This window comes from Leopardus geoffroyi, chromosome B3, assembly GCF_018350155.1.
Source record: "Leopardus geoffroyi isolate Oge1 chromosome B3, O.geoffroyi_Oge1_pat1.0, whole genome shotgun sequence".
NCBI classification, from domain to species: Eukaryota; Metazoa; Chordata; class Mammalia; order Carnivora; family Felidae; genus Leopardus; species Leopardus geoffroyi.
Genome location: NC_059337.1, coordinates 49,313,189 through 49,336,865, shown reverse-complemented (window position 1 = coordinate 49,336,865; position 23,677 = coordinate 49,313,189). Strand labels below are relative to the sequence as shown.

Genomic DNA, 23,677 nt, shown 5'->3' with positions numbered 1-23,677 from the left:
CATTAGCCTCAGGCTTTAGTTAACCCAGTCTCTTTTTCGGTATTTATCTTACTATTCTCTTTATACAGTTAGTTCCAAGAAAGATGAAAGGAGTGGCAATTACCCAATGGTGAGACTCTGGCCCTTGTATAACTTTCAGCCCAGTTCTGTTTTGACGGGAGAGGCCAGAGTGTAGAGAGGCCAGAGTTCTCTATGGTGACTTAACAGAATCTAAGCAAGGGGCCAACCAGAGCATTAGTTCTGCAAGTGGAACTTGCCTGACTTTTATGCCACAATTACCTGTTTTGTTTTGTTTTTCAGATCTTCTTGGTGAAAACATTTATCTGGTCTTGTTTACTATAGGATTACGAATATGTAACTGTTTTTTAGTCCAGACAAGTTTTGTTCCAGATGAATATTGGCAGTCTCTTGAAGTTGCACATCACATGGTTTTCAAATATCCTTTGTAGTTTCTTTCCTATATTACGAATGTATATTCATCTTAGAAATTGTGTTAGCTTCTATTATGTATTTTTAGTCGATTTTCTATATATTCTCTAAGTAATTTTAACTTATCAAAGTATACCATTATTTTACACTAATATTTCTTCTATATCTTTCTTTGATGTTAATATACTTGACTCAGCCTTTAACTAGCATGTATTCCCATAGTGCTCAGTACTGTGGAGGATGTAGATGAAGTAAAAAAGCACATTCCCATCTTGAAGAAGTTATGAGTTTAATTGGTCGATTCTATTTTCAGTTTGAAAAACCAGTATAAAATGGTGTTTTTAAGCTTCTTTGTCAAAAAAAGAGTTTTATGCATAGAAATGGAAATAGGTTTTGTTTCAGTGCTATTTGACATTAGTCCTTAATATTACTAATTATGGTTATTTGACCTGGGAATGGACAGAACGATTGAGGGGTTACACTTATCCCTTAATCTTTGCAAGCATTTACAAGATTCTACACCTTTTGGGGAAAGATAGTGTTCAGCTGCTGGTAAGTTTAAATAAAAGTAATCAAAATAGTTATTAAATGTAGACTTACTCCATCCTTTTAAAAAGGCTAACAATCTATATTAACTAACTGATAGTAATTAAAAGTAGATTTATTCTACCCTTTTTAACAGGCTAATGTATTTTAACCAAATGATAGTGGTATCAGAATATTTGTTTTTAGAAAGATGCTGCTAAACTCTGACCATATCTAGGAAGCCCACAGTTCCAAAGACGTACTGTGATGTGTAACTCTTCATTACATGCTAAAACACAAAACTGAGCATGGAAGTGTCCTCCTTCAAGGAATCGTGTTAAGATATGCAGACTTTGAGGATGACTACATTGTATATTCATTATTTGGACTTTAGAAGTATTCTTCCTTCATGAAAGAATCACATGACAGCCATGTTGTAGCTAGTTGGTTTTTTTTTTTTAATTTGCCAGCAGAAGACCATGTTATAGGAGCTTATGAAGACTAAATACACATAAACCTACCCAGGATTTAGTGTTGAAATTAAAACCTAGGGAAAATTAATTTCACAAGAATTTAATGATATACACAATCATTGTGCCATGTATGTAGTAATTAGGCAGTAGTAAGTTAGATTGTAATTACCAGATCATAAATTTCTGGGGTCATTTGCCAAGAGAGGGTACAAAAGAAGAACTAATGGTGCCAAAGATTCTCTAAACTCATTTGCCTTTAAGCTGTCATCAGGTTAGACTCAGAAGTTTGGGACTTCCCCATTTTCTGTTAGGGAAGTGGCCCAGAATTCCAAAGGTAATCCAAATCCTGAGGGGTTTTTGGAGCCTGGAAAGAAAGACACATGGAAGGAGCATGGCGAAGGAGAATTTACAGCAGTTGCAGAGTTTCTTCCATTGATACATGAAGAAGTTAGGAGCTGTGAATTCTCTTCTCCTGTCAGGGCTTCTAGATTGTGTAGGATAACTATAAAGTATGGAAACACAGGCATATATATATTAAGAATATCTTATATGCCAAGAAGTAGGTTATATTATGAATGAAGGAGTCTTCAAGATAGAAAACTTCCTATTCCTTCAGAACCAATCCACTTTCCTCAACGTGTAGCTGACCCACCTGGCCATTTTGTGATTTAAAGTAAGCCTCCTATAGTCCCCATCCCCACCCTGCTGTGTTCCCCAAAACCTCTGTCCTATCAGGAACTTGACCAGGTGGAGAAACATTAAGATGCTATCACTTGGTCACTCATACTGTCATAATTGATTATTTTAAACATAGATTACATAATTTTGAAACTAGAAGTGGTCAGAGAAGTAAGGTAAATAGACCAAGGTCACAGCATGTCAAAAGCAGAGCTAGGAGAGCCAGGGTTGCTCAGTTGAGCGTCCAACTTTGGCACAAGTCATGATCTTGTGGTTTGTGGGTTCGAGCCCCGTGTCAGGCTCTGTGCTGACAGATCAGAGCCTGGAGCCTGCTTCAGATTCTGTGTCTTGCTCTCTCTGCCCCTCTCCTGCTCATGCTCTTTCTCTCTCTCTCTCAAAAATAAACATTAAAAAAAATTTTTTTTAAAGCAGAGCTAAAACTAAATCCTAGGTCTACTTATTCACAGCCTAATGCTCTTGCCAGATAGCTTCTCTCCAAACTGCACAAAGTGTGTATACAGAATTAGGAATGGCTTAGAATTGCACTAATATGGTAGCCACTAGCCACATGTGTAAATTAAACATTTGAAATGTGGCTAATCCAAATTGAGAAGTGCTGTTAGTGTAAAATACATACTGGATATCAAAAAATAAGTATAAAATAAAAATGTAAAATATTTCTGCAATTTTTTATTTTGACGAAATAATATTTTAGATATATTGGGTTAAAATAACTAAAATTAATTTTACCTGTTTGGGATTTTTCTTTTTTTTTTTACTTTTTAATTTGGCAACTATACACTTTTAAATTATGTGGCTCATGTTATATATAGTTCTGCTGGACAGCACTGGCTTAGCACATGTGAGAAGAAAGGGATATAGAAGGGAGACCTGAACAGGTTACCACACTGGGGGCTTTCAATAGTCAGAAGATGCACAAGGGCATTTGGCCTCTGGAGTTTAATGGAGGAATCAGGAATTTAAAGAACAGGAGAATGGTAAGCTGCCAACACAGCATCATACTCAAGGTTTACCCCTTGCATGTTCCTTCATACGCCCAGCCCAGTACTTTTCATTTTCAAGGGCCATATGCAACTATTATTTAATCTTCTCAGGTCCTTACTATAACCTAGAAAATTATGGTATCTTAAAAGTCTGGAGAGGGGGTTCTCTGTGCTGACAGCGTAGAGTCTGCCTGGGATTCTCTCTCTTCCTCTCTCTCTCTGCCCCTCCTCTGCTCTGTCTCTCAAAATAAGTAAACTTAAAAAAAGAAGAAAAATAAAATGTCTAAAAAAAAAAGTCTGGAGAGACTTCTAATAACTGAGAGTTTACATCTCCATTTATTCTTGTGTTGTACTAAAAATCAACCTTCTTTTAAATTCAAGATTCCTACATGACAGCCATTCAAAAAGTTTTATTTATCCAGGATAAACGTCTCCAGTTTTAAGTATCATAATCAGATGATGTGCTTTAGACATCCTGTAATTTGTTAATATCTGTCTTAAAATGTAGGTTTCCAAACTGAATACATTATTAAAAGCTAGAGTAGGAGCACCTGGGTGGCTCAGTCAGTTGAGCATCTGACTTTGACTCAGGTCATGATCTCACAGTTTGTGAGTTTGAGCCCCGTGTCAGGCTCTGCTGACAGCTCACAGCCTGGAGCCTGCTTCAGATGCTGTGTCTCCCTCTTTCTCTGCCTCTCACCCACTCACTCTGTCTCTCTCTCTCTCTCTCAAAAATAAACATTAAAAATTTTTTTGAAAAGAAATAGAAAGCTAGTGTAACTACTTCAGAATACAGTGTAACCATTAACTCCATAAATACTATACTTCGGTCAATGCACAAGGATTCTTTCAGTTTTAGTGACTTCCTCATATTGTTGGCTTATATTATTTGTAGCCAAATTGGCTTTTCACATGAACTACTTTCAGGCCTGAAAGATAAGACATAAGCATATAGATCTTTATGCAGAGTAAACAAGGTATGTACATAGATGTCTTTTGCTGTATTTTACAGGACACAGTTTAAGTGAAATTATGAAGTACAGCATACCTTTAAGACTTAAACATTAATTTACAGATTTTTTAATTTACAGATTATTGACAAAGAAAAGGAACATAAAGTACTAGAAGCCACTGATACCTGATAGTAAAGCCACTCTAACTATAAAGTTAATAAAGACTGATCTAACAGAAATACAAATTTACATATATTTTCAGAAACACATCTTTTGAACAAACTAAGTTTAAAAAACCTGTTTTTAGGGGCACCTGGGTGGCTCAGTCGGTTGAGTGTCCGACTTCGGCTCAGGTCATGATCTCGTGGTCTGTGAGTTCAAGCCCCGCATCAGGTTCTGTGCTGACAGCTCAGAGCCTGGAGCCTGTTTCGGATTCTGTGTCTCCCTCTCTCTCTCTGCCCCTCCCCTGTTCATGCTCTGTCTCTCTCTGTCTCAAAAATAAATAAAACATTAAAAAAAATTTTTTTTAAAACCTGTTTTTACATTTATTTATTTTTCAGAGGCAGAGCACAAGTGGGGGAGGGGCAGAGAGAGAAGGAGACACAGAATCTGAAGCAGGTTTCAGGCTCTGAGCAAGAGTTCAGCACAGAGCCTGACACAGGGCTTGAACCCATGAACAGTGAGATCATGACCTAAGCTGAAGTTGGACACTTAACCGACGGAGCCACCCAGGCACCCTTGAACAAACTAAGTTTAAATTGTGTTCTATCAGTGTGTTATTTTGTTAATAATAACTGACATTGTTTTAAAACTCTCAAAGATGTCAATGTGTGGCATTAGAATTACTAACTGTTGGGGCGCCTGGGTGGTGCAGTCGGTTAAGCCTCCGACTTCAGCCAGGTCACGATCTCGCGGTCCGGGAGTTCGAGCCCCGCGTCCGGCTCTGGGCTGATGGCTCAAAGCCTGGAGCCTGTTTCCGATTCTGTGTCTCCCTCTCTCTCTGCCCCTCCCCCGTTCATGCTCTGTCTCTCTCTGTCCCAAAAAAAATAAATAAATGTTGAAAAAAAAAAAAGAATTACTAACTGTAATTAAGTTATAGTACATTTATTCTTTAGTTTTACTCTTAAATTTACTTTTTTTTAAAGTGTTCATTTATTATGAGAGAGAGAGTGTGTGAGCAATGGAGGGCCAGAGAGAGAATCCCAAGCAGCCACTGGCTGTCAGCACGGAGCCTGATCCAGGGCTCGATCTCATGAACAGGGAGATCATAACCTGATCTGAAATCAAGAGTTAGATGCTTAACCCACTGAGCCACCCAGGCTCCCCTTAACTTACTTTTTAATGTCATCTGATTACTATGTTTCTATAACTGTGGAATACTTGTCCTTTTATGAAAAAAAAAAAAGTAATTTTATCATCTTTATTGCAGGATGGGGAAGTAATGTAACTTAGTAGTTAAGAGCACAGGCTTTAGAATTAGGCAGACTTGGGTTTGAATTCTGGTTTCCATACTAACTAGCTGTGCAGCCTTGAGAAAATTATTTAACCTCTCTGTACCTCAGTTTCCTCACTTATAAAGTAGTACCTATCTCACAGGGATTGTTACCAGGACTGAATGAGCTGATACATATAAAGTACTTAGTATGATACCTAGCACACATTACTGTATATAGTTCATAAAAATTTAACAAAAACCACTAAATGTCCTTGTAAAATAGAACCTTAACACAATGAAATGTTTTGCTGGCTATCTAAATTAAAAGTAGTAGTGTTGGAATATATAAATTACAGAGCAAGAATGAGAATGATAAAACTACCTTGGGCATTTCCCTGAAAAATTAATGTAATTTTTGTAAAAAAAAACAAATCTATTTTTGCAGAAGAATACTATATTGTCTATTTTTGTACTAAGAATGGCCTTTAATTGATAGTTGGATCAGTTTGTTGATTTCTTATGATAATTCAACATGAACCATTAAGATGTTTTTAATATCTTTTTTTTTTTTTTAACTGTTGAAGATTTGGATTCCTAGACTTGCCCAAGCACTTCTGTCTGCTGTAGCAGACATCAGGCTTTATTCATTAATGAAGCAACTAGAAAATCAGCAAATGGCAAAATGGGTGGTAAGTCCTAAACGCTTTAGAAACTATATGTCACTTACTTCATTCCTACAGGCATGAAACACATGGAAAAATATCAATTCTCAAAACAGCTTCAAAAGATAATTTGTACAACTTTTTCGAGGTACTTCCATAATGAAGAATAACAAAATGCAAGTGGTGCATGCCATATATTTCCTTCTGATTGCACCTTGGGTGACAGAAGCCACTGATGCCCTCGAAATCTGTGAGAGGCTGAACCCTAGGAACAGCCTGTTTAAGGACCTTCACTCATCAAACCTGTCAGAGTCCTTGCCTCACCTTCCATAAAATTCAGTAGGAATTGCTAGGGGCACCTGGGTGGCTTGGTTGGTTGAACTTCCAACTTCGGCTCAGGTCATGATCTCGCAGTTTGTGGGTTCGAGCCCAGTCTTGGGCTCTGTGCTGACAGCTCAGAGCCTGGAGCCTGCTTCAGATTCTGTGTCTCCTTCTCTCTCTCCCCCTCCCCTGCATGCTCTCTCTCTCAAAAATAAACATTAAGAAAAAAAAAAAACACTTAAAAAAAGAAAACTCAGTAGGAATTGCCTACCTCACAGATCACATCCACTGTTTACAGGCTTTGTTCACTACCTCTAGCTACCTGAGACTGAGCCTAAGAAGTACGTTTTCACTGAAGCATTCCTTCACCTCTAGCTAGAATGTTTGAAATAGACTCTGTAAGGGAGAGAATGTAGTGTAGAAAACTGTCTTTTGTCAGACTTTTTATTTCACAGTAGGGAGATTCCTGATCTCACACTCAATCTTGAATTCAGCCATTCAGTGGTTCCCATTGAAACCATATTCTGAAGAGTGATTGGATTCTTTAATATTGTGGTTAACCTCACTTGGCTCTTTCCTAAATTAAATAAACTTATATGAGCCAGCTTAGAAATCTTACTACCTTTTTAATCCTGTCTACTAGAAAATGTGTTCCAAGTTCCAAGTGACCAATTAATCAACACATTTCTGGAATATAATTTATTAAATATTTATTAATAAATATCAATAATTTAGTAATCATTAATAAGACATCTGCTGGTAGGGTGTTTGTTTGCCTTAAAAAGACAGATTGGAGTAGTGATTGACCCCTTCCTAATTTGATTCAAGGATAAAATCAGTCTCTATATACTGTACATTGCTGAAGGCTCAACCTAAAATGGCAAAAGCATAATGCCTTTGAAATCCTTACTCCAGAGTAGCAGTACTAGATTCTTCTGGTTTAGGAAAAGTCTTTAAATCCACAAACAATTGGAACATTTTTTAAAGGCTACATTTCAAGAGACAGGAAGCTAGTACTGCATGTTTAACATCCTTGCACCAGCTAACAAGCTTCTTGGAAAACATTTGCTTTGTAGACTTGACGGTTCTGTTTGCATGTTCTCCCAAAAACTGGTTTATTATTTTAGTCAATTTCCAAATTAAAATTTAACAATACATCCTGATAGTCATGTTTTTATTCTCTCCTGTGCTGTCTTAATTTTTCTTCAAAATATAAGGCAACATTCCCAACCAAAGTCAATAAAAAACCGTCAAAATACTTGTCAGTAATAAAAGGCAATTTTCAGGAATACTGACTGGAAGAATCTACTTATGAACTTCAGTCTTCTATAAACTCTATCATCAATCTGTTTTATGCCTTCTCTTAGTGGGAAGTGAGACTTCAATCAAATGCAATGCCATAAGAATTTACCTGAAAATATAAACTTAACTTTAACATATATATATGTGGAATCGTCACAGACCTGTGTGTAATATAACTTCTTAGAAACAATGTTTGGGCATGTCTGTTTTCAATATCATTTACCTTTTGATGTGATTTTTGCAGTATGTTGACTTGCTGTTTTCCATAGAAGAAGGTAATACCGAGCTTTTCCACTTCCCATTCAATATATGTTTGCTTATAATTGTTCTTAGTTTTTTTGCCAGTTATGCTCTTGGTTCACGTGGTATTGCTGTACCAGAACTCTTACAAACACCATGGAAACTGTTCTCACTATAATTGCTCTTTTCTACTATCCTTTGGAAGGTTCAAAGTCTATGAACAGGTGAGATATATTACTGTTAATAATCATGTACGAAACTTGAAAAATCTTAAATATCAACATATGTAATGTCTGGTGGACTCCCTAATGTTCAAGTTTATTAAAACCACACATTTTCAGTTGATATATTTATTACAGTAGGAAACAGATATATGCAAACTAGGTAATGAAGGGCAGTTTAATAAAAGGACTATGTACAAATGTTTAGTCAGTGTTTAGAAAAGTCAATAAGGAGATAATCAGAGTACCCCCGGGCTAGTCACAGGAGGAGATTTCTGTTACTCCTTGGTCCCCAAGGAGAGGAAATTGTTACAGGAATCCATACAGAACTGTAACTTTCAGAGAGGACCCCAATAGGAGACAGGCACAGCCAGCCTTTAGCCATAGCAAGGAGAAAGCTGGGCGGGGGGGGGGGGGGTGGTTAAAATACTCTGACTCAACTCTTCTGCCCTCCAGTTAACCAAAGCCAACCAGAAGCCAGAAAGCAAGTGGGCTCATTGATGTAGTCCAGACAGGTCAGCATCCCTCCACACAGAACAAGTTTAGAGCAAAGGAAAAGAGATATGGAAGGTCAGACAAAAAAAACTTATGGATCCAGGAGATTAGGTCCAATATGGCAGCATAAGAAGATCCTGAACTCACCTCCTCCCTCAAACATACCAACTCTACAGGAACATATGGATTATTGCCTCCCAAAAAAAGATCTAAAAATGAGATGAACTGCTGTCCACAACAAAGGGTAAAGATAGGTAAAAAAGGCAGAGACACAGTCTCACGACCCCCCCCACCCCCCCACAGTATGGCAGCACCCAATAGGGAGGGTTCTCACCAGCTAAGCATTTGTTACAGAAGAGCAAGGGATTGGTGCTCCACATCAGGCACTCCAGGCCCTGGGATCTGTACCAGAGAAACAAGCGCCCAGTACACCTGGCTTGGAAAATCGACAAGGTTGATGTCCGGGGTCCCTAAGTGCTATCGGAAACTGAGATTCCCCACTTGGAAGGCTCACATGTAGGCTTGCTTACCATTTAGACCCGGTGGAAAAACAGTAGTTTGAGAAGTATCCACTAGTGACCCACAGCAGGAGGGATATCACAGGTGTAGAGGTCTTCTCTGTGGAGAAAGGGGATCAACTCCACATCAGGAACACCCCCTTCTTGGGGATCTGCATCATGAATATGGGTCCCTATGATGTCTGCTTTTGAAATCAGTAGGATTTAACTCCAGAAGACCCGAGGCCCATAGGAAATCTAGACTCTGCTGTTTAAGGACCTACAGACAGTATCACTTGATCCAAGAACCAGCAAAGAGGCAGCAGTTTGAAAATCACCTGAGCCAGACATAAGATTTACTGACAAATTTTAGGGTGTGTACTGGAGAGGCTGGGCACTTTCTTCAGGAACAGAAGTGCCAGTAGACACCATCTTTCTTGTCCACCTTCAGCCCAGCTAGCCCAACACTGGCAAGCAATAATTTAGTACTTTCCATTTACCTCGCTAGCATAGCTCATCATTCTCCTGCAGACCTGCCCCACCCAACCCACCCACCCTGGCAGGTGCCGCTCCAAAGCAGCTCCCACCCAGGGGGCAGCCTCTGTTGGGACTGGTAGCCCTTCACAGTGACTCCAGCCCTGGGATGGGGGTAGACAGCCCTGCCCACCAGCATACCACACTAATTGTGGCTGGGTTTCAGAGCCAGCCACACTGAGGCCTAATGCCATCCATCAGCATGTCCACAGCAGCCACAGCCAGGCCTCTCAGCCAGCTGTGCCAGGGACTAGCCTGCCCACCAGCACGCCCACACATTTGTGGCCTAATCACAAGAGGTCACACAGCCCATACAGAGGATACCCCTAGAATGCCTGGTTCTGGTGACCAGGGAGAATTGTACTTCTAGGCCCACGGGACACTACCTTTAACACAGGACACATAGCTAATCTACCTAAAACCAAGAAACAAACACGGAGAGATAAAACAAGATAGAGGAATATATTGTAAATGAGAATAAGACAAAACCTCAGTAAAAAAACAAAAACAAAAACAAAAAAAAAACCTAAACTAAATGGAGACAAGCAATCTACCTGATAAAGAATTCAAAGTAATAGTCATAAAGATGCTTACTGAACGTAGGAGAAGAGTGGATGAACTCAGTGAAAACTTAAGGAGATAGAAAAAAAAAAAAAAATAATAATAATATATATATATATATATATATATATATATATATATACCAATCAGTTCTTTACAATACAATAACTGAAATGAAATATATACTAGAGGGAATCAACAGCAAATTAGAGGATGCAGAAGAGCAATCTAGAAGACAGGGTAGTGGAAATCATCCAAACAGAAGAACTAAAGGAAAAGGAATTTTTTTAAATGAGGAAAGGTTAAGGGACACTAGGACAACATCAAGCAGACAAACATTTGCATTATATGGGCCCCAAAAGAAGAGAGAGAAAGGGGTAGAAAATTTATTTGAAGAGAAAATAGCTGAAAACTTCCCTAACCTGGGGAAGGAAACTGATATCCAGGTCCAGGAAGCACAGGGAGCCACAAAGAAGATGAACCTAAAGAGGTCCAAAACAAGACACATAATAAGGAAGATGCCAAAAAGTAAAGTTAGAGAATATTAAAAAACAGCAAGAGAAGAGCAACTACTTACATACAACAAAACACCCATACAACTACTAGCTGATTTTTTACCAAAACTTTGCAAGCCAGAGAGACTGGCATGATATATTCAAAGAGCTGAAATGAAAAAACCTATAATCAAGAATGTGCTACCCACTAAGAATTAAAGAGAGATTAAAAGTTTTCCAGACAGAAGTTTAAAGTTCATTACCACTATACCAGTGTTACAAGAAATGTGGAAGGAAATCCTTTAAGCAGAAAAGTCCATAACTAGCAGTAAGAAAATTATGAAAGAAAAATTTCACTACAAAAGCAAAATACAGTAAAAGTAGTAGATCAATCACTTAAAGCTAGTATAAAAATTCAAAGACAATAATTATTTTTTATTGTCTTTTTACTTGTAAAAGTAAAAAGACAATTAGTAAAATCACCCACATCTATAATAATTAGTTAAATAAAAATATGTAAAATATGATCTCAAATACATAATCATGCAGAGAATAATGTACTGTGCTTTTAGAATGTGTTCAAATATAAGCAACTGTCAATTTAAACTGTCGTATACATAGTGTTATACATGAACCTCATGGCACTAAAAATCAATAACAGATACACAAAAAAATAGGAATCCAAGCAAAGCACTCTGAAAGTCATCAAATCACAAGAGTAAAGAAACAGAGAGCTACAAAAACAAACAATAAACAGTTAACAAAATGACAATAAGTACATATCTATCAATAATTATATTAAATGTAAAGGAACTAAATGCTCCAACCAAAAGATATAAAGTGACTGGATGGATTAAAAAAAAAAAAAAAAAAGACCAGTCTATGTGCTGCATAGAAGAGACTCAATTCAGACCAAAAAATACGTACTGAAAGTGATGAATGCAGATATTCCATGCAAATGAAAGTGAAGAAAAAAGTGGTGGTAATACTTAGACAAAAATAGACTTTAACACGAAGACTATAATATGAGACAAAGAAGCACATTATATAAGGATAAAGGGATCACTCCAACAAGAGGATATAACAATTGTAAATATGAATCCAACATAGCAGGACCTAAATATATAAAGCAAATATTAACAGACCTAAAAGGAGAAATACAGTAGTAGGAGGACATTTTAATGCCCCACTTACAACAATGAATAGATTGTCCAGACAGAAAACAGTAGCTCTACTGACACATTAAATCAGATGGGCTTAACAGACATAGAATAGTTCATCTTCAAACACCAGAATACGTTTTTTTTTTTTTTTTAAGTGCACATGGAATATCCTCCACAATAGATCACATATTAGGCTAAAAATAAGTCTCAATAAAGTTAGGAAGACTAAAATCTTACCAAGCATCTTTCCTGATCACAACAGTATAACACTAGAAATCAATTACAATTTTTTAAAAAATGGGGGAAAAAAAACGTGAAGGTCAAAAACATGCTACTAAACAAGCAATAGGTCAACAAAGAAATCAAAGAGGGAATAAAAAATACTGAGACAAATAAAAATGGAAACACAACATTGCAAAATCCTTAGAATGCAACAGAAGCAGTTCTAGTAAGGAAGGTTATAGCAAAACAGGCCTACTTCAAGAAATAAGAAAAATCTCAAACAATCTAACCTTGTACCTAAATGAAGTAAAAAAAAAAACAAAAAAACAAAGAAAACCCAAGGTTAGTAGAAGAAAACAATAAAAAATGACAATGGAAATAAATTTTAAAAAAGAAAATATCTGTGAAACTAACAACTGATTCTTTAAAAGGGGGTGCCTGGGTGGCTCAGTTGGTTAAGCATCTGACTCTTGATTTCAGCTCAGGTCATATCTCATGGTTCGTGAGTTCGAGCCCCACATCAGACTCCATGCTGACAGTGTGGAACCTGCTTGGAATTCTCTCTCTCCTTTCTCTCTGTCCCTGCCATGTGTGCATGCTCCCCCTCTCTTTCTAAAACAAATAAACTTAAAACAATTATAAAAAAATAAATAAAAAATAAAAAGATAAGATAAATAATGTTGATAAACCTTTAGCCAGACTCATCAAGAAAAAAAAGGACTTAAATCAGAAATGAAACAAGTTACAGTCAACACCATAGAAATATAAAGGATTATAAAAGTACTACAAAAAATTATATGCCAACAAATTTGACAACCTAGAAGAAATGGATAAATTTGGAAACATGTATTCTTTCAAGACTGAATTAGAAAGAAATAGAAAATCTGAACAGACTGATTTCTATTAATGAAATTGAAACAGCAATCAAAAAACTCCTAACCACTAAAAGTCCAGGATCAGATGGCTTTACAAACAAATTCTATAAAACTTTCACAGAAAAGTTAGTACTTATCCTCAAACTGTTCCCAAAAATTGAAGACAAAGGAACACTTCTAAGTTCATTCATTGTGAGGCCAGCATTACCCTGATAACAAAATTAGACAAAGACACTAAAAAAAAGAGAAGGAGAAGAAGAATATTATGAGCCAATATTCCTAATGAATATAGATGCAAAAATCCTCAACAAAATATTAGCAAACTGAATTCAACAATACATTAAAAGTTATCATTTACCGCAGTCAAGTGGAATTTATACCAGAGTTGCAAGGATCAATATAAGCAAATCAACATGATATATATACCACATTAACAAAATGAAGGTGAAAAAGCATTTGACAAGGGGCATCTAGTGGCTTAGTCAGTCAAGCATCTGTCTCTTAGTTTCAGCTCAGGTAATGATCCCACGGTTTCATGGGTTTGAGCCCTGCATCAGACTCTATGCTGGCAGCACAGAGCCTGCTTGGGACTCCCTCTCTCTCCCCCCCTCTCTCTCTGCCTCTCCTCCATTCACACTGTCTCTCTCTCAAGATAAATAAACTTTAAAAAAATTTTAAGAAAAGCATTTGACAAAATTCAACATCCATTTAGGATAAAAACTCACAACAAAGTGGATACAGAGGGAACATACCTTAACCTAATAAAAGCCTTATATGACAAACCCACAGCGAAAAGCTTTCAGCTTTTCATCTAAGATCAGGAACAAGATAAGGCTGTCCACTGTCACCACTGTTATTCCACATAGTACTGGAGCTCCTAGCCACAGCAATCAGACAAGAAAAAGAAATTGGTATGGAAGAGGTAAAACTCACTACTGCAGTTAATATGCTACATATCAAAAACCATAAAGTCTTACACACACACACACACACACACACACACACAAACTATTAGGACTAATAAATGAATTCAGTAAAGTTATAGGATACAGAATTAATATATAGAAATCTGTTGTGTTTCTATACACTATTAACAAACTAGCAGAAAGAGAAATTAAGAAAACCATTCCATTTATAAATGCATTTTAAAAATACCTAGGAATAAATTTAACCAAGGAAGTGAAAGACCTGTACTCTTAAAACTATAAGACATTCATGAAAGAAACTGAAGATGACACAAGTAAATGGAAAGATATACCTTGTTCATGAATGGGAAAATTACTATTGTTAAAATGTCCATATCACCCAAAGCTATCTCATCAATGTGCCAATAGCATTTTTCTCAGAAATTAACCCTAAAATTTGTATGGAACCACCAAAAAGCCCTGAGTAGCCAAAGCAATCTTGAGAAAGAACAAAGCAGTAAGTATCACACTCCCAGATTTCAAACTATACTACAAAGTTACGGTAATCAAAAAAGTATGGTACTGGCACCAAAATACAAACATAGATCAATGGATCAGAACAGAGAGCCCAGTGCCTAGGTGGCTCACTAGATTAAGCATCTGACTTGATTTCATCTCAGGTCATGATCTCACTGTCATGAAATTGGCCCTGCATCAGGCTCTGCACTGGGCATGGAGCCTGCTTGAGATTCTCTCTCTCCCTCTCCCTTTGCCCCTTCCCCATTTTGTGTGCTCATGCTCTCTCGAAAGAAAGAAAGAAAGAAAGAAAGAAAGAAAGAAAGAAAGAAAGAAAAGAAAGAAAGAATAGAGAGCCCAGAAATGAAATAAACCCTCACTTCTGTGGTCAATTAATCTATGACAAAGCTAGGCAGGAATATACAATGGGTAAACGACAGTCTCTTCAAAAAGTAGTGCTGGGAAAACTGGATGGTTACATGGAAAAGACTGAAACTCAACCATTTTTTTCAAACCATATACAAAAAAATAAAACAGATTAAAGACCTAAATGTAAGACCTTTAACCATAAAACTCCCAAAAGAAAACAGGTCGTAAACTCTTGGATGTCAGTTTTAGCAATATATTTTTAGATCTGTCTCCCCAGGCAAGAGCAACAAAAGCAAAAATAAGCTATTGGGACTACCTGGAAACAAAAAGCTTTTTTGCACATCAAAGGAAACCAACAAAATGTAGAGGCAACCTACTGAATGGGAGAAGATATTTTCAAATGATATATCTGGTAAGGGGTTAATATCCAAAATACATAAAGAATACTACAATTAAAAATCACATGAAAAAAAATGGGCAGAAGACCTAAATAGACACTTTTCCAAAGAAGACCTATAGATGGCCAAGAAACATGAAAATATGCTAAACATAACTAACCATCAGAGAAATGCAAATCAAAACTACAATGAGATATCACCTCACACCTCTCAGAATGGCTATATCAAATAGACAAAAAAATAAGTGCTGGCTTGGATTGGAGAAAAGGGATCCCTCATGCACTGTTGGCAGGAATGTAAATTGTTGCAGCCACTATGGAAAACAGTATGGAAGTTCCTCCAAAAATTAAAAATAGAAATACCATACATATAGTCCAGCAATTCCACATCTGGGTATTTAGCCAAAGAAAATGAAAACATTAATACACACTTCTGTGTTTACTGCAGCATTATTTACAATAGGCTACATACAGAGGCGACCTAAGTATCCATCGATAGATTAATGGATAAAGAAGGTTTGGCACGTGTGTGTGTGCGTGCACATGCGTGTACACACACACACACACACACACACACACAGTGGAATATTACTTAGCCATAAAAAAGAATGAAATCTTGCCATTTACAACAACATGGATGGACCTAGAGGATATTAGTGAGGTAAGTCAGACAGACAAAGATAATTACCATATTATTTCACTTAAAAGTGGAATCTAAAAAACAAAACAAATGAACAAACTTAACAAACAGACTCACAAATACAGGGAACAAACTGATGGTTGCCAGATGGGAGGAGGGGTGATTGGATGGGAAAAACATGTGAACGGGATTATGAGGTACAAACTTCCATTTATAAAGTAAATAAGTCATGAAGATATAAAGTATAGCATTAGGAATATAGTCAGTAATGCTGTAATAACTTTGTATAGTAACAGATGATAACTATATTTATTGTGGTAAGCATTTTATAATGTACATGTCAGATCACTATATTGTACACTTGAAACTAATAATACTGTGTATCAACTATACTTCAATTTTAAAAAGTAAATTAAAAAACATATGGGCCTGATTTGGGCTTATATAACAGGGGAAGCAAATGCCAAGCAAAGGGAACAACATGAGCAAAAACACAGGCTGTAAAAGGGTTTTATCTTATCGTGGACAGGTTGTCCATTCTGCCACACACTCTAGTGTTCTCACTTCTGTAGTTAGAAGAGAAGAATAAGGGATGAGTCAGAAATGGGACTCTGCCCTTCTGCAGAATTTAGACTTTATTCTGTAGGTTGTAAGAAACTATTGAATATTGAAGACTTTTGAAAAGCATGGCATAACCAAATATGATTTAGAAAGAATTCTCTTGCAGTACCAGTATTTAGGATATAGTGAAAGGGGGAAAGCCAGAATTTGATCTAATTAAAAAACTAGTATCCATTCTTCCTATATGAAAAGGTTGTTGGGAGAATCAAATCAAACAAAATCGTTTCTGCATTAGACTCCTGATTGCAAGAATAGGCATTCAGTTAAGCATACCTATATGATGAGAGCTTTACTGTAAAGTTAAAAATAAAAATAAGGAAAAGCGGCACCTTGTAGCCAGGCACAGAAGAAAATTATAGAATATCTCAGCCACATAAATGAAATGAATGAATTTTATAGAATCCAAGGCAGTTTTGAGGAAAAGTCTGTTCTGTTGTGTCTTTATAGCCTCGTCTGTGAATCTGTTTTGGTTGTCTAATTTTAAGCTTATAGCTAGTCTCCATTTCTGTCCTCACTACCAACTGTCCAACATTCTCTATACACATTCAGTTTGAGAAAATCTGATTAGGTCTGTTAAATGCATTATCCCTATTTGGACATAGTTTCACACTAGCCTGTCTTAGATTGCCTGGGTTCAGATGCCCTCCCCTGATTCAGTCAAGCAGGGAAGGTCACGTAGCACAGACGACTACTGCATAAGCATTCTTCCCTGGATAAGCATGACAGGTACTATTCCTGGCCTTAGAATATATGACATTTTGCAAACTTCTTTAAAAATGCAGTTATTGGGGCGCCTGGGTGGCGCAGTCGGTTGGGCGTCGGACTTCAGCCAGGTCACGATCTCGCGGTCCGTGAGTTTGAGCCCCGCGTCGGGCTCTGGGCTGATGGCTCAGAGCCTGGAGCCTGTTTCCGATTCTGTGTCTCCCTCTCTCTCTGCCCCTCCCCCGTTCATGCTCTGTCTCTCTGTGTCCCAAAAACAAATAAACGTTGAAAAAAAAAATTTAAAAAAAAAAAAAGTGCAGTTATTACAGGGGGGCCTGGGTGGCTCAGTCGGTTAATTGTCCGACTTCGGCTCAGGTCATGATCTCACAGTTGGGGAGTGTGAGCCCCGCATCAGGCTCCTCATTGACAGTGTGGAGCCTGCTTGGGATTCTCTCTCTCTCTCCCTCTCAAAATAAATTAACTTAAAAAATTTTTTTTAATAAAATAAAATGCAATTATTATAAATGAAAGATTTAAGGATGGTGTGAGAATACCTAAACATTGATTTCGGTAAAATGATAATAAAACGTCTCTCATTAGAATTCAGTGAGAATCTATATAAAACATATAGCACAGGGTCTCTTACAAAGTAAGTGCTCAGTAAGTGTTGCTGATGACAATGACGTTAATTAAGTAAAGGAATATTTGAGGGCAATACAAAGGAAGGAATGAAGGAAGGAAGGAAGGCAAGGAAGGAAAGCTTGACGAAGGGAAGGAGGGGGGAGGAGAGGAGGAAAGGAAGGAGGGAGGGAGAGGGAAGAAAGAAGGAAGGAAGGAAGGAAGGAAGGAAGGAAGGAAGGAAGGAAGGAAAGAAAACAAGAACTATGAAAATATTCCTTACAAGTGACAGAACTTGATGTAAAATGATGGGAATGGGAAGGAAACAAAGTGGATGTGTGGGATGAGATGCTGCTATTTAAGGGACTCTAAAATTTTAAGACTGAGAAACTGAGTGATACTAGTAAATATTAGACACTGAACAGTTTTCAGAGAAAGTTTGGAGCTTATTTCAGACACTTTGATTTTGAATGCCAGTAGAAATCTGTGTAGAAATACTCAGAAAAAAAGTAAGAAATACAAGTGTGAAAGTTTGGAGTGAGGTTAGGACTACAAGTGTACATCCATCCGGGGATGCTGTTAGTAGTTTCACTACAGCAGAGGTTGCCTTAGGATGTATGCAAAACAGACCAACCTGTGAATATATTTTATTTCACCTGCACAGTGGCTTGTGTTTTGTTTTTTGAAGAAACTACTTGGAAACATTTTAAAATTGGGAGATCTTACATAAAATCTGGATTTCTGGTTTCTTTTGAAAAAATGAGAGGCCCAGCAACATTTTGGGCAAGGATTCCTTCGTGTATCGGAGCCTCCCCATGGTCTGCATCACTCATTTTTATTATTTATGTGGTCTCTGTAGGCACTTGAATTTGAAATCCCTGCTCTTATATCCTCACCAACATCAGAAATTTCTCTATAGCTACTTATTAGTTAATAGATATATAATGGTACCATAAAGTTGTTTTGTTTTCCCTGCTTTAAATTTTAAGCAGGGCTAAGTCTATTTCCATGTAATAATCTACTGTCTATAGTCCTCATGATTAAATTATTAGTCTCCTTTAGCCAGTTATTGAGAGAAGTCCTAATAATAAAAATCCACATTTCTATCCATGCTCTTAAGAGTTTGTATAGTAGGGTTTGTTTTTTTTAATCAATTATACATACATATTTTTCATTTGGATAAAATTAGCAGCTTACTTTCAAAAGAAAATCATATGTACTCAGAAGCTCATCATTGCCTAAATAATCCTAATGTTTCCTTAAATGCATTTATTTTCTTTTTCTTAGAGAATGGTTTTGTGTGACTTTCTTTTATCTCCTTAAGAGAGACTTTTTTTCCATCGGGAAAGCAATTGGCAGAGTTGTATAGCTAAAAATTAGTATACCTTTCAGCAAACAAGACCAACATTAAGATAATGAATAGCTTCTTAATTTAAAAGACTAGAATTGGGATATCAGAGCTGGAAAAGACCTTAGATATTACCTCTTTTAATGGATAAGAAAAATTAAGAGTCAGAAGTATAAGTAACTTACCCAAGATCACATAGCTATTTATACCAAAAGGAAAGTGCTATTATTTTTTTAAATGTTATATTACAGCATAAATTGTAGATCACTTCTAAACTTGTTTCCTATAACACATTTTCCTTCCTTATAGTGTCAAGTACTCATCCCTGGTGGCACTTGCCTTCATAATTCGTCCCACAGCTGTCATTCCATGGATACCTTTGGTCTTCAGACATTTCTGGCAAGAACAGAAAAAGCTTGATCTTATTCTGTATCAGTTTTTACCTATAGGGTAAGTATGGCTACAATCCATTTATTAATTTTAATAACCTATAAATTATAGATTATGAACAAGATTTTACATTTGTAGTCAATTATTATATCTTTTAATGTCAGTGAGAATTGTCAGACTAAGGAAACAATATTTCCAAATTTATATTTTATATTTTTATATTTATGATTATGGTTAATTGTAATTAATTTGCTTCAGTGGGAATCTTTGCAATTTTTCTAATTTAGAACTTTTTATACTTCATTTCCTAAATGTTTCTCAAATACATTTTAGAAATACGTGATTCTTTCATATTTGTGTAAGGCTTTATAATTTATAATGTGTATTTAAGTATTATTTCATGATCACAATTCTTGGATCTAGACAATGTAGGTATTTTTAGTTTGTAGTAGAGGAAAAAGGCAAAATTAAGAACGAGTTAGCTAGAGTCATTGGGTTGGTAGCTGTGATAGAACTGGGATTGAAACCCATGTCTTCTGTGCTCAGTTCACCAGCATATATACTAAAGTTAGGGGGGCGCCTGGCTGGCTCAGTCAGTTAAGCATCCAACTTCGGCTCAGTGCATGATCTCACAGTCAGGCTCTGTGCTGCCAGCTCAGAGCCTGGAGCCTGCTTTGGATTCTCTGTCTCTGTCTCTGTCTGCCCCTCCCCCACTTGCACTCTCTCTCTCTCTCCCCCTCTCTCTTTCTCAAAAATAAACAGTAAAAACAAAAAAAGTTTATACTAAAATTGGAACAATACAAAGAAGATTAGCATGACCCCTGTGCAAAAAACAACCCATTTCTTCTAATTTTGAGCTCCTAGGATCATACATATCCCAAGTATCTAGTAGAGTATCCAAAACAATTATTTATTGAAAGGGCTGCATGCATTCTGACTCTTATAACAGTAATCTTTTTAATATACTAGTATTCACTCTGTCTGAGTATTTTTGGGTAGGAGTTAAAAAGGGCTAAATCATCTGGAAGCCAAGTTGCCACTGCTGTCATTTCTCAGATTAACATTGTTTTTAATGTATTATATTCATTCAGCAAATATTTGTCTAATCTTAGTATGTGCCACGTACTGTCCCAGGTGCCAGAGATACAGCAAAGTCCCTGCCTTTATGAAATTTATATTGTAGTGGGAGAAGACACTAAAAACATGAGTAATATATATTTGTCAATTAATAATACATGCTATAGGGAAAAATAACAAGAGATAAGCATAGAATGCTAGTGTAGGAGGGAAGCAGTTATTTTTTATAGGGTAAATGGGGAAGACCACCATGATAAGGTGACACTGGAGCCAAAACCTAAAGGAATTGAGATAATGAGATAAGGAAAGAATATTACAGGCAGAGACCAGCACGTGCAAAGACCTTGACATAAGGGTGTATTTGGCATTTTTGAGGAACAGCAATGAGACTGAGCTAAAGGAAAGTGAGTTTGGAAGAACATGATAATGAGGTCAGAGAGACAGCAGAGGCTCAGATCATGTAGGCTTTTACACAGGGAAATGAAAAGCCTTTTTTCTCTCATCAGCAATACGATGTATAGTTTATTCATTCAACAAGTATTGATGTTTTGTATCAAGCATTTGATGATTCAAAAGTGAGGAAGATGCAGTGTCTGCTCCCAAGGTCAAAATTGGTGGGGGAGAAAGAGATATAACAATAATTCTTGACCAGCAATATAAAGTGTTCTAAGTAGTTATATAACAAAAATGTTATAGGAAAAAAGATAATAAAAAGCCTAATTCTGCTTGAAGGGGAAACATTCTATAGGGAAACATTTATAAAGTAGGGGAAGTTTTAAATAACATCAAACATGAACATGAGTTTGCCCGGTCTAGGGAATCAGCATGCTTCAAGTTGTAAAGGCCTGAAGGAGCCTATTCATATAGATCAAATACTTATTTTGAAGGGAAATATAGGAAAGAACAAATGAGATAATGTATATGAAAATACTTTGAAATTGTACGGTGCATGACAAATACTATTCACACTCCTAATTAGTCTTACACTCTCAAGTATTGGTACATAGAGTTTGGCCCTAGCCAACAGCCTTTTATGTATTAAGGACACTTTATTTTTTTTTAATGTTTTTTTAAGATTGATTTTGAGAGAGAGGGAGAGAGAGAGAGAGAGAGAGAGAGAGAATCCCAACCAGGCTCCACTCTGTCAGCGCAGAGCCTGACATGGGGCTCAAACTCACAAATTATGAGATTATGACCTAAGCCAATATCAAGAGTCAGACACTAAACCGACTGAGCCACCCAAGCGCCTCATGCATCCTTTCAAAATAACCAGTTGCAGGGTGCCTGGCTGGCTCTGTTGGTAGAGCATGAAATTTGATCTTAGGGTCATGAGTTCAAGCCCCACATTGGGGGTAGAGTTTACTTTAAAAAAAATAAACAACACAAAATTCATCTAATCTAAACACCCCCACTTTGTAGATGAGGCAGTGGAGGTTCAGGGAAGAAAATGATACCTGCAAGCTCTTTTGGCTGATCAGGGTCAGAACTGGGACTAGAACCAAAAACCTCTACACCTTGGGCTTTTTATTTTGAAAAAAAGAAAAGAAAAAACAAGCAAACATACAAACAAACAAAAAAACAGCTGCATATCCAGACAAGAATAGTATCTCTAAATATGGAGAAAAATCTTGCTTTAGTCTTAGGAAAATTTCTAATATGTATGGACCTACTTCTTTTTGCCTTTTACATGACCTTGAGAATTTGGGACATCATTTTGTCATTGATTCTGTAAAATCAAACATAATTCAGTTGTCTTTCAGCTGCCACATTCTCTCACCAACAATTAGCAAGACCAAAACATAGTATGGGGCATCATTATAGATCATATAGACATTAAGGAGATAAGAGGATAATATGAACAACTTTTTGCTAATAAATTTGACAACTTAAATAAAATAGATGAATTCCTAGGAAAATATAACTTACCAAAACTGGCAAAAGAGAAAATAGTAAATATGAATAGTACTATATATAATAAAGTGAATTTGCAATTAAGAACGTAAAGAAACGCCAGGCTCAGATGGCTTCACTGGTGAATGCTACCATATATTTAAGGAAGAAAAAACATTAATCCACACAAAATATTCCACAGAATAGAAGAAAAAAAAATTCCCAACTCCTTTAATGAAGATCCCATACCCGTGATCCCCAAATCTGACAAGGAACCTTGCAAGAAAAGTCAATTATAAATCAATCTCTCTCATGACTATGAATGCAAAAATCTAAACAAATCTTACCAAATTGAATCTACTGATATATTAAAAAGGAGAATGAATACATAACCAAGATTGGTTTTAGCCCAAGAATGTGAAGTAGGCTTAGTATTTGAAAATCAATCAGTATGAGTCATGACATTAACAGAATAAAGGAGAAAATTCATCTATCTTAGTAGGCACAGAAAAGCCATATGATAAAATTAAAAGCCTATTCATGATGGGAGAGAAGGGAAGAACCATTAGAAAATGTGTAATAGAAGGGGTCTTCATTAACATGACAAAGATTTCTATTAAATGTTACAGCAAAATCACACTAAGTCTTGAAGCACTGAAATCCTTTTTTCCGGAGACTGGAGACAATACATGGATGCTCATTATTTCCATTGCTGTTTAACAGTATATGTACTAGCTAGTGCTGTAAGGCAAGAAAAACAAATACTTGGAAAAAAAGAAGTAAAACTATATGGCATGACTGTATGTAGGAAATCCAAAAGAATCTAAACAATTAGGATTAGTAAATAAATTCAGCATGCTCACTGGATACAAGGTCAATATATGAATACTGATTGCCATTTGTATACTAAAACTAGTGGGTAGTCTCAATGTATCTTGCTATAAAATATGTATTAATTACAAAAGATAATTTTACAGTAGAGAAACTTGACAGATACTTCCTTAATCAAGTGATCAAAGTTAAGGGGCGCAAGCCTGGCTCAATCAGTAGAGCATGCAATTCTTCATCACAGGGTTGTGGGTTTGAGCCCCACATTGGGTGCAGAGATTACTTAAAAATA

General features: G+C 36.6%; 1 protein-coding gene and 1 pseudogene across 3 annotated transcripts in view; both read left to right on the top strand.

Annotated features, from left to right (window-relative positions):
- PIGB (phosphatidylinositol glycan anchor biosynthesis class B) overlaps positions 1 to 23,677 on the top strand; it is a 40,061-nt gene that overhangs the window by 1,734 nt on the left and 14,650 nt on the right. For 2 of the 3 annotated variants that reach the window (XM_045449679.1, XM_045449677.1), the window contains exons 2-6: positions 301 to 436; positions 864 to 981; positions 6,082 to 6,186; positions 8,116 to 8,246; positions 19,510 to 19,650. In XM_045449679.1, the coding sequence (XP_045305635.1) occupies positions 301 to 436; positions 864 to 981; positions 6,082 to 6,186; positions 8,116 to 8,246; positions 19,510 to 19,650 (631 nt within the window). The remainder of the gene's footprint in view (positions 1 to 300; positions 437 to 863; positions 982 to 6,081; positions 6,187 to 8,115; positions 8,247 to 19,509; positions 19,651 to 23,677) is intronic. The other variant, XM_045449678.1, reaches the window with a different exon arrangement.
- On the top strand, positions 20,358 to 20,444 carry LOC123584568 (annotated as a pseudogene).